Below are 16,060 nucleotides of genomic sequence, written 5' to 3' on the forward strand. Positions count from 1 at the left end.
GTGGTAATATTTGTGGTTAACATTTCATTTATGGTTAACATAACAGGTAATATTTATGTTTAACATTTCCGTTGAAAGATGAGGTATTTTTTATGGTGGTAATATTTGTGGTTAACATTTCATTTATGGTTAACATAACAGGTAATATTTATGGTTAACATTTCCATTAAAAGAAGAGGTATTTTTTATGGTGGTAATAGTTGTGGTTAACATTTCATTTATGGTTAACATAACAGGTAATATTTATGGTTAACATTTCCGTTAAAAGATGAGGTATTTCTTATGGTGCTAATATTTGTGGTTACCATTTCATTTATGGTTAACAAAACAGGTAATATTTATGGTTAACATTTCCGTTAAAAGATGAGGTATTTTTTTATGGTGGTTACCATTTCATTTATGGTTAACATAACAGGTAATATTTATGGTTAACATTTCCGTGAAAAGATGAGGTATTTTTTATGGTGGTAATAGTTGTGGTTAACATTTCATTTATGGTTAACATAACAGGTAATATTTATGGTTAACATTTCCGTTAAAAGATGAGGTATTTTTTCTGGTGGTAATATTTGTGGTTAACATTTCATTTATGGTTAACATAACAGGTAATATTTATGGTTAACATTTCCGTTAAAAGATGAGGCATTTTTATGGTGGTAATATTTGTGGTTACCATTTCATTTATGGTTAACATAACCGGTAATATTTATGGTTAACATTTCCATTAAAAGATTAGGTTTTTTTAATGGTGGTAATAGTTGTGGTTAACATTTCATTTATGGTTAACATAACAGGTAATATTTATGGTTAACATTTCCATTAAAAGATGAGGTATTTTTTATGGTGGTAATAGTTGTGGTTAACATTTCATTTATGGTTAACATAACAGGTAATATTTATGTTTAACATTTCCGTTAAAAGATGAGGTATTTTTATGGTGGTAATATTTGTGGTTAACATTTCATTTATGGTTAACATAACAGGTAATATTTATGTTTAACATTTCCGTTAAAAGATGAGGTATTTTTTATGGTGGTAATATTTGTGGTTAACATTTCATTTATGGTTAACATAACAGGTAATATTTATGGATAACATTTCCGTTAAAAGATGAGGTATTTTTTATGGTGGTAATAGTTGTGGTTAACATTTCATTTATGGTTAACATAACCAGTAATATTTATGGTTAACATTTCTGTTAAAAGATGAGGTATTTTTTATGGTGGTAATATTTGTGGTTAACATTTAATTTATGGTTAACATAACAGGTAATATTTATGGATAACATTTCCGTTAAAAGATGAGGTATTTTTTTATGGTGGTAATAGTTGTGGTTAACATTTCATTTATGGTTAACATAACAGGTAATATTTATGGTTAACATTTCCGTTTAAAGATGAGGTATTTTTTATGGTGGTAATAGTTGTGGTTAACATTTCATTTATGGTTAACATAACCGGTAATATTTATGGTTAACATTTCTGTTAAAAGATGAGGTATTTTTATGGTGGTAATATTTGTGGTTAACATTTCATTTATGGTTAACATAACAGGTAATATTTATGGATAACATTTCCGTTAAAAGATGAGGTATTTTTTTATGGTGGTAATAGTTGTGGTTAACATTTCATTTGTGGTTAACATAACAGGTAATATTTATGGATAACATTTCCGTTAAAAGATAAGGTATTTTTTTATGGTGGTAATATTTGTGGTTAACATTTCATTTATGGTTAACATAACAGGTAATATTTATGGTTAACATTTCCGTTAAAAGATGCTAGTAGATGTACGTATATTTAAGAAGTATATTCACCTCTGCCACCAAAGGTTATGTATCCATCTCTGTTTGCCTGTCTCTTTGTGAGCAAGATTTCACAAAACGTTATGGACAGATTTCGGACAAAACTTGGTGCACAGGTTAGGTGTGTGACAAGGACAAATTGATTAAATTTTGATGAAGATATACATCCGGATACGAGAATATGTTCATTTATAAGTGATTTTTCGGCATTGAGAGATGGGGCCAAAATCGATCGACAGAATGATATTTCAAAAATTTGTGGACGGATTATGATAAAATTTGGATGGATGACTTTGGTAGGTGACAAGAACAAACTGATTAGGTTTTGGTTAAGGCCCAGTTGAAGATGCTGCCTATCAGAGGGATACAAGCCATAAACTGTTCAGCCTGGTGGAGCTATGTGCGCTACCGAGTGCCGTTCTAGTTACCTGCGCCACTGAAGGTGGATGGAGGTTATGTTTTCACCCCTGTATATCTGTTTGCTTGTCTGTGAACAAAATATCTCAAAACGTTATGGACGGATTCGGACGAAATTTGGCGGAGAGGTTGCTCATGTGACAGGGACGAAATTATTAGATTTTGGTGAAGATCCGGATCTGGATCTGAGAATTATTGAAGTGATTCTTCATCATTGAGCGATAGGGCCAAAACCTATAGCACGATATCTCAAAAAGTTATGGACGGATCTGGACGAAACTTGGTGGACAGGTTGGGTGGGTGACAAGACCGAATCGATTTGATTTTGGTGAAGATCTGAATGTGCGTTCGGATATGAGAATTATTTAATTTTGTCAAGTGATTCTTCACCATTAAGAGATTGGGTGAAAAGTGATATAAAACATGATATTTCAAAAAGTTGTGGACGAGTTATGACAAAACCAGGTGGACGAGTTGGTTAGGTGACAAGAACAAGCCTATTCGATTTTGGTGCAGGTCCGAAACCAGATTCGTCCTGTCATTGGGATACAAAACATAAACTGTTCAGTCTGGCGCAGGTATCCTCTCTACCGAGTGCCGTTCTAGTTTTGTTGCTGCAAGTCGATGTTAACCGCATTAGGAATGGTGATGGCTTCCAGGTTTTGCCAGACCCGGGCACCTCATTGTAACAGCTGTCGCTGCTTTGTCTAAAGTGTTTCAGGAAAGGAAATCTAATACCGAGGATGGAATAATTGCATCAAATTTTATACTTTGATTACCACTTTGCCCACAAAGTGGTACATTTTAATATTGTTGTGTAAAAAGATTTCACATTCTGTTGTGTTAAATCTTGACTTGGTTTCAATGTATTTATGATAACGACAATGCCCTAATGATGGTGACAACTGAACAAGCACCCTAAATGTTGTGGGTTAAAATCTGGCTTAAGGCCGAGCCATTAAAGATCAGGCAATCTAAGCTCAAGATACAGATCTACTATCATGGGGAATCATCATGCCATCAGTAGTGTTGCATGGGCTCGAATCTCAGTGCAGCGATAAACTCCTCACCTCATACAAGGCTTTCATCCACAGCTCAATGGAATACTGCTCTCCCCTCTGGGCTGGTGCTCCTGCCTCACACCTAGCTCGTCTTCACGCTGTTGAAACCAAAGCTTTCAGAATCATTGGAATCTCCCACGATGAAGCTGATTGTGAGGGCCTTTCACTCGCTCACGGCAGGCAGGTTGGTGGTCTTTCTGTCTTCTACCGACTCCTCTCCGGCCTTGCTCCCCCTGCTCTGTCTGTGTTCTGTTCCCCAAATTTTCCTGCAAGTCCGTTTTTCACAGCTGTCCACGCTCTACATCAAAATTGAAGTTAAGTAATTGTTCCCATTTGTATTTTCGTTATAACTGTATTTATGTTATGGTGTGTGTACGTATATTGTGTCCCAAGGAAGATTTTTGGTGCAAATCTTCCATACCTGTATAGAAAATCGTGTTAATTCGTGTCGTGTCTTGAGGCCTTGTACAGTGTACAACCTTGAGGCTTTGTTTTTCTCTCAGCGGTCCGTCGTTTTGTGCTCCAATAACTTTCGTTCTCTGCTTTTCCCAGTCTTTTCACCCCATAGCCTACTTCCTTGTGTAAATCCCAACTCCAAAAAAACAAAAAAAAACATTTCCTTCTCTGTTCTTATTCTTTGTTCTCATTCGTTTATTCGTTCTTATTCATTCATTCGTTCTTCGACCACGTGTTTCTCCCCCATTTCCCCAGATAGTTTTCACTGTTAAACTTTATAATGTTTACACTTTCCCCTCAAGTTCTGTATTCCGTCATATATTAAAACACGTTTTTCTTCTTCTTCTTTAAAAGGTTGCTTTCGACTTGCTCACCAAATCTATTCATCCCAAAAAAATATTACATCTCTTACAGTTCCTCTTTTCCACATTCACGAAACTCTCCTGCACTCCACCCCTCCATCCAGCGTCCTGAAACGTATTTTTGACTCGAAGGTCACAAGAAACACATTTTGCAATGAATGTTCGTTTCCCATTAATCGTACACTTTCTAAAATCCAATCTCACCCCTCCCCTCCAAATCTTCCCCATCACCCCTCCCCTCCAAATCTTCCCCATCACCCATCCCTTTCAAATCTTCCCCCTTTCCCCTCCCCTCCTAATCCTCCCCATCACCCATCCCTTTCAAATCTCCCCCCTTGCCCCCTCCCTCCTAAACTACCCATCACCCCTCCCCTCCAAGACTCCCCCTCGCCCCTCCCCTCCTAGACTCCTCCCTCACCCCTCCCCTCCAAATCTCCCCCATATCCCATCCCTTTCAAATCCCTCCCCTTGTCCCTTCCCTCCGAAACTCCCCCCTCCCCTTCAAATCTCCCCACCCTAATTTCTTCTCAATTTCCCCCCCTCAAAGCATCCTCCCCGCTTCTTCCCCCTTCCAACTCTCACCTCCATCTCCCCCAACCTTCTGCCTCGCTCTTCCCCCTCCTCAAATAACACCTCATTGTGCCTCACCCAATCACCATCAAACCTTTTGTCCGCCCCATCCTTCCCTTTCTCCGAGCTATTCTGAAATCTCTGACACACCTTCAACAGCTCTCCCTCCCTCTTCCACCTCTTCCACATCTTACCCTACCCCTCCTCCCCCCTGTTCTGTATCCGATGCTCCCCCTTCCTCTTCATTAACGGTATGGACCTCAAACATCCGGGGCCTTCGTTCAAACTTGACTGATCTCTCCATACAGGTTGCTTCTGTCAAACCAGACGTGATCTGCTTAACAGAAACTTTCCTCCTTCATGATGTCTCTGATTCCTTAGTATCTCTCCCGGGTTACTCCCTCCTCCGGTATGATAGACCTGAGCCTCGTCCTGGAGGTGGGGTTGCTATCTTTATCAAAAACTCTCTTCCTCACTCGCCCTGCACTGCACTCTCGCCACCTCACCCCCAGGAATACCTCTGGCTATGGCTTCCCCTTCGCTCCCACCTCTTGTTCATATGTGTGTTGTACCGTCCACCAAACAGTGATGACTCCATCTACATCTCGCTGTCTGATAATATGGACCAACTTCTATCTACTCATCCCAACTCTCTCTGCCTCATATGTGGTGATTTCAATTGTCACCATGCCAGTTGGCTGGGTGTGGGTACCTCTCTCACCAGCCATGGCTCCTCAGCAAAGGACTTCTGCGACTCACTGGGACTGACTCACTGGGTCAATTTCCCGACCCGGATCTCAGTCAACGGAGCATCTTCTCTTCTGGACTTGGTTATGACTAACTTCCCTGAAAATGTCTGCTGCTCTTCTTCTGCTCCAATCGGCTCATCTGATCATGTGCTTATTAAAGTGGACATCTCTCTGACCATTCTCAGGGAGCCTGCTCAGCGTCGACGAGTCTGGCATTTCACTCAGGCCAACTGGCACGGTCTTCAAGCAGCCATCAATCATCTGGACTGGTCTCCCATCTCTACCACCTCTGACATCAACTCATCCTGGGAATTCTTCCAAAGTAAATTGCTCTCTCTCATGCACAGATTTATCCCATCTCGTCTTCAGTTGTCATACCCTTCCTCCCATCCATGGTACACGGAATCTTGTGGTGAGGCTGTTGCCCAGAAACAACTTGCCTACGTCTCCTGGAAAGCAAATGCAACGGAAGGAAATCTCATTTCCTTTCACAAAGCCCGAAACAAGTGTGTGTCCACCCTCAGGAGAGCCAGGAAACAATTTCTCTCTGTTCTCAAGACCGAACTTTCTTATCTGTCTCCCTCTTCCAAATCCTGGTGGCATCTGGTCAAATCTGTTTCTGGTGCTTGTTCCCCCTCCATCCCCTCCCTTACCTCAAACGGCTACACAGCTGACTCCGCACGTGAAAAAGCTGAATGCCTCAACTCTGTGTTTCCCTCTAAATCTTGTGTCCCAAACCCATCCCTCTCTGTACCCACCATACCCAGTCGTACCCATTTGCTCCTGGACTCCGTGTCCTTTCCTCCTGACAAGGTGGAAAGGTTTCTGTCAACCCTCGACTCTGATTCTGCAACTGGACCTGACGGCATCAGCCCACGGGTCCTAAAATCCTGTTCTTCCGCTCTTTCACTCCCTCTCTCTGTTCTCTTCACCCTCTCTTTTGCTCACGGTCAACTTCCATCTGCTTGGAAATCAGCCAACATCACTGTTTTGCACAAAAAAGGTGCAAAAACAGATCCTAGCAACTACAGACCAATCAGCCTTCTCCCAATTATCAGCAAAGTCATGGCATCCATCATTGCTTCGGATATGAAATCTTTCCTCTTCTCCAATGGCTTGATCTCTGATCATCAATTTGGTTTCAGACCAGGTCACTCTACTCTGGACATGCTGCTTCTGCTGTCTCAACAATGGATGGAGGTCCTCAATGCCAAACAGGAAATTAGAGCTGTCTCCCTCGACATATCACGTGCCTTCGATACGGTCTGGCACCCCGCTCTGCTCACCAAACTCTCCTCCTTTGGTATCCATGGAAATCTCCACGCATGGCTGGCGGACTTCCTCTCTAGTCGTAGTCAACGTGTGGCCCTGAATGGGTTTCTCTCATCTCCTCTTCCTGTTCAGGCTGGAGTTCCCCAAGGCAGTGTTCTGGGCCCTGTGCTTTTTCTGGTCTTCATCAATGATCTCTCTGACTCTCTTGAAAATCCTCTCTATCTCTTTGCTGATGACTCCACTCTCTGCCGCTCCATTCCTCATCCGTCAGATTGGCAGTCCGCAGCCTCCTCACTCTCTGCAGACCTGGACAAAATCACAGACTGGGCAAACAAGTGGAACATGTCTTTCAATCCTGACAAATCTCACACTCTTACGATGTCTCTCCGAAAAGACCGACTGGACAACCCTCCCATCTACTTTTTGAATAATCCTCTCCAAGAAGTTCTGTCACTCAAGCTTTTGGGTCTCACTATCTGCCATGATCTTTCCTGGGAAAACCACATTTCCAAGCTGGCCTCCAAAGCCAGTCGCCGACTGGGCATCCTCCGTCGTGCGAAGTCCTTCGTTGGCACACCTGAGCTCCTCACCACATACAAGGCTTTCATCCGCAGCTCAATGGAGTACTGCTCTCCCCTCTGGGCTGGTGCTCCTGCCTCACACCTAGCTCGTCTTCACGCTGTTGAAACCAAAGCGTTCAGAATCATTGGAATCTCCCGCGATGACGCTATCTCCGAGGGCCTTTCACTTAATCACCGCAGGCAGGTTGGTGGTCTTCCGTCTTCTACCGACTCCTCTCCGGCCTTGCTCCCCCAGCTCTCTCTGGGCTCTGTCCCCCAAATATTCCTGCAGGTCGCACAAGATCTGCCTGCAACCCTCTTATGGTTAAACTGCCAAAATCAAGACTCTCTGCTCACCTTCACTCCTTCATTCCTCTTTTCTCCCACCTCTGGAACAAACTCCCTCACTCTCTTCAATCCCACTCCTCCCTCCAGGTCTTTAAAACGGCTGTTCACCACCATCTCTTATCTTCCCCAATCCAAAACCTTGATCTTTTCTACCCCTGCTAATTTCACCCCAAATCCACTTTTTTGAGGTGACTTTTGACGTCTTTCCTGGAAGTCCTTGGTGTCCTTGCGTTTTATACCTATCCTGCCTCCCCCCAGGCCCTCTCCCTCCAAAAACATCTCCCGATGTCCCTGCTCTCAAATGTTGTGTTTGTGTGCTTCCTCCCCTTCTCTCCCCATCTTGTCGACCGCTCCCCTTTTTATATACTTTGTTTGCTTGTTTGTTTGATTTGTTTGTTTGATAAATGTTAGCTCTTTCACGAGCCTCGACTCTGTATACAAAAAACAAACAAAAAAAAGGACACACAAGATCTGCCAGCAACCCTCTTCTGGTGAAACTGCCAAAATCAAGACTCTCTATTCACCTTCACTGTTTCATTCCTCTTTTCTCCCGCCTCTGGAACAAACTCCACACTCTCTTCAATCCCACTCCTCCCTCCAGGTCTTTAAAACTGCTGTTCACCACCATCTCTTATCTTCCCCCATCCAAAACCTTGATCTTTTCTACCCCCGTTAAAACACCCTAAATCCACCTTTTTCAATCTCCAACTTCTTTCCTGAAATTCCTAGTAGTGCAAATTTGTTTTATACCATGTACCCTTCTCATGGCCTTGACTCTGTATACAAAAAACCCCCCAAAAAACCTGTCATCCCAGTGTTTCGCATGTAGTACGAGGCATCAATGTGTGTGCCGTCCCTCGGATTGTCGTTAAACGGGGCATCCCATCTACCGGCATTAGTTGGTTGACGTTAAAGATCCCATGGTGTCCTTCACAAAGAGTAGGCGAGCTATCGCTGGCACCCTGAATGAATTACTAATTCCTGCTGTAACCTACAGAGGAGACTGTTTTAGGGCCCCAGTCAAGGCCTGCCTTTTTTGCATGTGAAAAAAGGTAAAAAGTCCAAACATTTGAACAGCCTCGGACGTGCACCTTGACCCCATGGTCAAGGCACAACGTCAACAAGGCTGTCCCAATAACAATACACATGCGCCTCAACCCCAAGGCACATGGTCATTCAAACGCATGCATCATGCCCCCGAAGGGCCACAATGCATGGTCATACAATTGGGACCACTCCTCTTAATAGGAGTAAGACCCCTTAATCCACCAGCAGGGCATTACTCCTGCCAGGTCTCTCAGCCAAAAGGCATCTCAGCCACTGCATCAGCAGCACTGCCAGGCCCCTGTATGAACTGATGCTAACCCACAGCCATTGTCTGCATACAAACGATGACGATGGCAATGATGATTATGCCATCGTCATAACATTGGTAAGACCGAGCTGGTTCACTAATGAGGTAATGTTCCTCTTTCTTGTACCCTCTGTCACTTTGACAATGTTGTATATTGTCAAAATGTCACTTTAAAACAAGACCAAAAGTCTAACGGCGGCGTAGCCGGGCTTGTAAAATATGATAAACCACAAGCACACATGATTAGCTTTTTAAACAGTCGTTAATGCTGCTTAAAACATCAAACAAATAAATTTGGAGGAATCCCGACATCCGTGAGGTAAGTTTTACAAACAGAATTGAGCGAAGATCTACTGTAATCTATATACCCCACAAGGGACGGAGGTGTGCTCATTTACAAAGCAGCTAGCTTGCGCTTGCCAAGCCAGCCGTTCCTTAAGGGTTTTGAATGGAGTGCTTGCTCGAATGCTTTTCACCACTTGGCGATCTCTCCACAAGAACCTTGGTAAATGAACACACACAAAATGTTCTTGAGACCCGATCATAGATCGACTGTAATCTATATACCCCAAAGAGGAATGACCTTTCCTGCCGCTATCGAAGTGAACGGGTGTTTACGCCGTAATGACATCATATACGTAATGAAGTAGCATGACGGCCGGACACAAAAGTTCCGCTACTTTTATATATATTTAAGATATATATTTAACAACCAGTACGTTTGCAGTCACTACAAAGGGTGACGTGTTACGATTAAATTTACTATAATAATAACGTTACGTTATTATTACGAAAATTCTATTATTTTTTTAAAACCAAGCTGAATTCCTTACTTCCGCTTTTACACCGCTTCAATCAATCAACTTTCCATTCACGACATTGGGATTAAAGTATTATGGTTGTATTTACTATAATATTATTATTACTACGAAAACGATACTACTGAAACGACACCACTGTATTAAGAAACCTGTGTTTAATTTGTCCGAAGCGGACGGTGAGTCATAACGTCTAAGGCCGATACGTACCGTATTGTTGGAAGAGACGTAACGTCGATGCTTTCGATATTTGATGGTCATTTTAACAATCGGTTTGTTTGTGTTTCACACTGAATGAAAAACGTAAAGGTAGAGCATGGCGATTGTGATACATGACAGGTTCGACAATATGTTCGGCATATATATCAAAAATGGCGGTGCGTGGAGGGTCAGCCGCAGCACCGCCGTAATGACATCAGACGTAATCACATCACCATGTCATGTGACCAGATTCTCAGCTCTGATTGGTAGACGTTTGAGGGGACATACATACATACATACATACATACATACATACATACAGATGGACAAACACTGTTCTAGACAGCTCTGCCCGATGGGCTGTGCCGTAAAAAAAAAGGTAAAAAAAACAACTCACCACCAAGTTCCCAAACACCAAAACCACCAAGAAGAATATGATGCAGATGTAGTCATTTTCAGAAAGCTTCATGCATATCCACATATTCTCAATCCACTCGCCGCACAAAATACGGAACACAATGAGGAAGGAGTGCCAGAAGTTTTTCGTGTGCCAACGCAAAGGAACCTTTTCTGGCAAAATAGCTTTCACATGTTCATCGTTGTATATTTCCTTAAAGAGCTGCATACCGACGATGGCAAAGATGAACACAATGACAACGAGAATAACTGTGAGATTTCCAAGAGCGCCTATTGTGTTTCCGATGATCTTCATTAGTGACTTCATTGTTGGCCATGACTTCGCCAGTTTGAATACTCTCAGCTGAAGGGGGAAAAACAAACAGGTATCTTATGAGTATATCCGATATTGATGTTCATTTTCCATAATGATAATTGTTGATTGACACAACAGAGCATTGATCCAGGTTTTAAAAAGAGAAGTTTGGAGGAATGGAAGAGGGAGGGGGGGGGGGGGGATAACCCTTGGACAACCTCCACTAGATCAACCTATGTTGGTGTAAGTGCATTCATTAATACATTTCCTGACTCCAAGACTTTTGGCCATCATGAAATGAGTAAATGGGATTCATAGGCCAAATAGGATGGTCACACACCATGCAAAGCCTAACTCTAACATTGTACTTACTACTTTGATCAATATATGCAGGGGCTCACACTCAAGTACACCAATACTTGACTGACCCTCATTCGAGCAGAAAGGAAGTGCTGATTAAAAAAATATACAACACATAAAATGGTAAAATAGCACCAGGTGCATGCACGCACACACACACACACACACACACACACACACACACACACACACACACACACACACACACACACACACACACACACACACTATATATATATATATATATATACGGCAGACACCTATTTTTTTATTGAAATACCTATTTTGGGGAAAGTTATAAATATATGATAATACATTAAATCCTATAGCAAGTAAAGTTGGAATAAATGATGTAGCATTGATGGGTTGACCGACTGCCTGTACGCAACTGAGGTTGTGGATCTACTGATGTACCATCTATTGATGTGGATCCATGATCGAGGTTGTGGATCCGCCGTTGGGAGAGGTCCTGGGCTGAAAGGATCGAAACCTCGAGGAAGAACGGTGCCCAGCTGATGATCCGTGCAGTCGGGAAACTAATCAATTGCTTCCAGGTTAAGGTTCTTGCTTTGGGTAGAGGAACTATGTTTGAGGTTTACAATTTAAATAAAGTTGAATATGGGATGTTGTGAAATTAACATCATTTACAGCAATCCTTTAAATTATTTATATTTAAGTTTAGGAACAACCGATACTGCACAATTAATTAAATGCATTTTTAAATAAGAATTGAAAAAGAGAAATAAGAATTGAAAATCATGAGATAGAATTGTGAGAAACAAAAATAAAAAAAACAAGATGTGTGTGTGTGTGTGTGTGTGTGTGTGTGTGTGTGTGTGTGTGTGTGTGTGTGTGTGTGTGTGTGTGTGTGTGTGTGTGTGTGTGTGTGTGTGTGTGTGTGAATAAGAGAGCGACAGAATTGTGAGGAAAATAAATGAAAAAAACGAGATGTGTGTGTAAATTTTTATATTTACATACAGTGCATTCAGAAAGTATTCAGACCCCTTCACTTTTTTCACATTTTGTTATGTTGCAGCCTTATGCTAAAGTCGTTTAAATTCATTTTTTCCCTCATCAATCTACACTCAATACCCCATAATGACAAAGAGGAAAACAGGATTTAGGAATGTTTTGAAAATTTATTAAAAAGAAAAAACTCAAATATCACATTGACATAAGTATTCAGACCCTTAACTCAGTACTTAGTTGAAGCACCTTTGGCAGCGATTACAGCCTCGAGTATTCTTGGGTATGACACGACAAGCTTTGCACACCTGGATTTGGGGATTTTCTGCCATTCTTCTCTGCAGATCCTCTCAAGCTCTGTCAGGTTGGATGGGGACCGTTGGTGAACAGCCATTTTCAGGTCTCTCCAGAGATGTTCGATTGGGTTCAACTCAGGGCCCTGGCTGGGCCACTTAAGGACCTTCACAGAGTTGTCCCTAAGCCACTCCTGCATTGTCTTGGATGTGTGCTTAGGGTCATTGTCCTGTTGGAAGGTGAACCTTCGGCCCAGTCTGAGGTCCTGAGCGCTCTGTTTCAGGTTTTCATTAAGGATATCTCTGTACTTTGCTCCGTTCATTGTTCCCTCAACCCTGACCAGTCCCCCAGTCCCTGCTGCTGAAAAACACCCCCACAGCATGATGCTACCACCACCATGCCTCATGGTTGGGATGGTATTGGGCAGGTGATGAGCAGTGCCTGGTTTCCTCCAGACATGACGCTTAGAATTGAGGTCAATCAGTTCAATCTTGGTTTCATCTGACCACAGAATCTTGTTTCTCACAGTCTGAGAGTCCTTTGGGTGCTTTTTTGCAAACTCCAAGCGGGCTTTCATGTGTCTTTCGCTGAGGAGAGGCTTCCGTCTGGCCACTCTGGCATAAAGCCCAGATCGGTGGAGTGTTGCAGTGATGGTTGTCCTTCTGGAAGTTTCTCCCATAACCACACAGGATCTCTGGAGCTCAGCCAGAGTGACCATCGGGTTCTTGGTCACCTTTCTTACCAAGGCCCTTCTCCCCCGATTGCTCAGTTTGGCTGGGCGGCCAGCTCTGGGAAGAGTCCTGGTTGTTCCCAACGTCTTCCATTTAAGAATTATGGAGGCCACTGTGCTCTTGGGAACCTTCAATGCAGCAGAACATTTTTGTAGGCTTCCCCAGATCTGTGCCTCGACACAATCCTGTCTCTGAGCTCTGCAGGCAGTTCCTTCGACCTCATGGCTTCGTTTTTGCTCTGATATGCATTGTCAGCTGTGAGACCTTATATAGACAGGTGTGCCTTTCCAAATCATGTCCAATCAATGGAATTTACCACAGGTTGACTCCAATCAAGGTGTAGAAACATCTCAAAGATGATCAAGAGAAATGGGAGGCACCTGAGCTAAATTTCAAGTGTCATAGCAAAGGGTCTGAATACTTATGTCAATGTGATATTCCAGTTTTTTCTTTTTAATAAATTTGCAAAACTTTCTAAAATCCTTTTTTCTCTTTGTCATTATGGGGTATTGAGTGTAGATTGATGAGGGAAAAAATGAATTTAAACGATTTCAGCAAAAGGCTGCAACATAACAAAATGTGAAAAAAGTGAAGGGGTCTGAATACTTTCTGAATGCACTGCATGGCACGCACGCACGCACGCACACACACACACACACACACACACACACACACACACACACACACACACACACACACACACACACACACACACACACACACACACACACACACACACACACACACACACAACTTACCAGGCGTAAGGAGCGAAACACAGAAAGACCATTTATTTTACTAACTGCAATCTCAATGAAGCTCAGCAGCACAATGAATGCATCAAAAATGTTCCACCGCTCCTGGAAGTAGAAGAATGGATCTAGTGCAATCACCTTCACCAACATCTCACAGGTAAAGATTGCTGTGAAAAACTGCACACAGACACACATATGGATTTCTCATAATGGATTCAATGAATCAAACACTTTTTCATTCAAATGTCATTCCAGATGATGCTTTCTCGACTCATTATTGAGGTCAAGGAAATACAACAACAACAACAACAACAACATGCATTTTAAGGCCATTTTCCCTGCTAGAGCGGGGGTTAGCCTTGCGGTCCCCATGACAATCTTCTCCATCTTGCCCTATTTTCTGCATCTCTCCTTGTTAACCCCCTTGCCCACATTTCTTCTTCCACCATCTTTAGCCAAGTCTTTCTCAGTCTTCCCCGTCCTCTACTTCCTTCTACATTCATTTCCACCACTCTTCTCAACCAGTCACTTTCATCCTTCCTCAACACATGACCAAACCATCTCAACGTGTTCCTCTTCACAGCATCAATCACAGGCTCTATTCCCATCATCTTTCGCAATTCATCATTTGTCTTCCTCTTTGTCTTTTGAGGTCAAGGAAATCCGATTAATTATTTATTTAATGATGAATGAAATAGGCCTGGACATCAGAATTTGTTTGCACAGTCATTTTAAGCTATTAAAAAGAAATGAAGGATAATCAGACTTTCTATCAAAGAGCCATCTATGACTACTGTTAGCTATGGTTGTCCTTCCTTAACAACATTCCACCCAAACCCATCAACCTCATATTGTGCAAGGTGCACATTTCATGTAAACAACACAAGAATGTAAAGGACACAACTTAAATGATGCCCCACTATGTCAGTCACACCCACATTCCATTTTTCATAACATGCATGTTACAATAAAAGCCTGAAACAAATTATTTATTCCTTAAAGGCAAAACCTATTTGGCCCTAATACCGATCGAAAGGCCTACTCTTGGTGAAAAAGCACAATGTGATCTTTTTAAAATCCAAATGAATGGAGACTAGATAGCCAGCTTAATGTCCCCTTTTGGGACATGTGCTACACAAATGTTGACCTCCTGTATGGCTACATAAACCTAGACAACAGTATATGTGAAAGTCTCAGTGAAGATGTATTCAGATATTGCACCAGATAATGTGTTATCATTTGCTTTCATTACTTTAAAATAGCATTGGATAGTGCTGTGGTTGTTAGCAAATGCATTTGGAATGGGATTCACTTTTTAGTTTAGACCACTTGTTGCATCATCACTGAGGATCAGCTGTGCCCTTGATGCAGTTCCCCTGCACATTTGGGCAGAAATTTGGAACTTGTTCATGGTGTTGGCGTTATAGTCTACTTGCCAGCAATGTGAACCCGGAAATGTTGAGTACCCCAAAGTTTTAAGTTAGAAATGTACAGTATGGGTCCCCAGCACTTAGAAACTGCCGGATGCTAACTTGCATATGTTGGGCAATTAGCAAAATTAGCATTAATAGCATTAACCCTATCAAACATAGGCCTGGGACACTGAAATTTCTGTTTCGCTCTATTGCTCCACTTTTATTCACAGGTATTAGAGGTAACAAAGGCAAGTACCATACCAAACTAGAATAATATGACTATGGGTAAATAATATCCTCAAAATTAAAACACAAGTATACCCAAAATAATCAGAGCTGAAAAATATGTGCACTAGTTACATAACATGAAACTTCCATCAAGAAAGAGCGTCTTGCACTTCTACTACTCTGCACTGTTATAAAGCATATCCTCATCATAAAACTCATCCTCATCGTCTTCATCTTCTTCTCCTGACTCTACATTCTTGTCATATTGCTCCCCTTGCTGTGAGTGTGTGAGTGTGTTGCAACATGTACTATCAGAGCCTTTGCAGAAGCAGTAGCTGGTACAGGCCAGGCCTGCAGCTACGCAGCTGCACTTTGCTGTTAAACAGGGCTTTAACCCAGCTTTGCAGCTACAGCTGATCATTTCCAACACGGCAGGAGGAGCAACGGGGCTTGCATCCAGGATGGGCATGATGACTTCCTCTCCCTTCTCGCCTTCCTTCTTATTCCATCCAAACTCTGTTATGTCCACAGCTGGTGGGTCAGGGCAGTCTGCTGCTTTCCAAAGCAGCACCTGTAGATGGGCACGCCGTCCATGGAGGAGAGCGTTGCGCTCTGTAGGAGGCAGTG

At 42.3% G+C, this 16,060-nt stretch overlaps 1 protein-coding gene across 1 annotated transcript in view; it reads right to left on the bottom strand.

Annotated features, from left to right (window-relative positions):
- Positions 1-16,060, bottom strand: part of LOC137433392 (sodium channel protein type 8 subunit alpha-like) — a 128,863-nt gene that overhangs the window by 107,287 nt on the left and 5,516 nt on the right. Inside the window, exons 2-3 of the mRNA XM_078785219.1 lie at positions 13,794-13,967; positions 10,370-10,732 (exon numbers count right to left, since the gene is read on the bottom strand). Of these exons, the coding sequence (XP_078641345.1) occupies positions 10,370-10,732; positions 13,794-13,967 (537 nt within the window). The remainder of the gene's footprint in view (positions 1-10,369; positions 10,733-13,793; positions 13,968-16,060) is intronic.

Source organism: Myxine glutinosa, chromosome 10, assembly GCF_964187855.1.
Source record: "Myxine glutinosa chromosome 10, kmMyxGlut1.1, whole genome shotgun sequence".
Lineage (NCBI taxonomy): Eukaryota > Metazoa > Chordata > Myxini > Myxiniformes > Myxinidae > Myxine > Myxine glutinosa.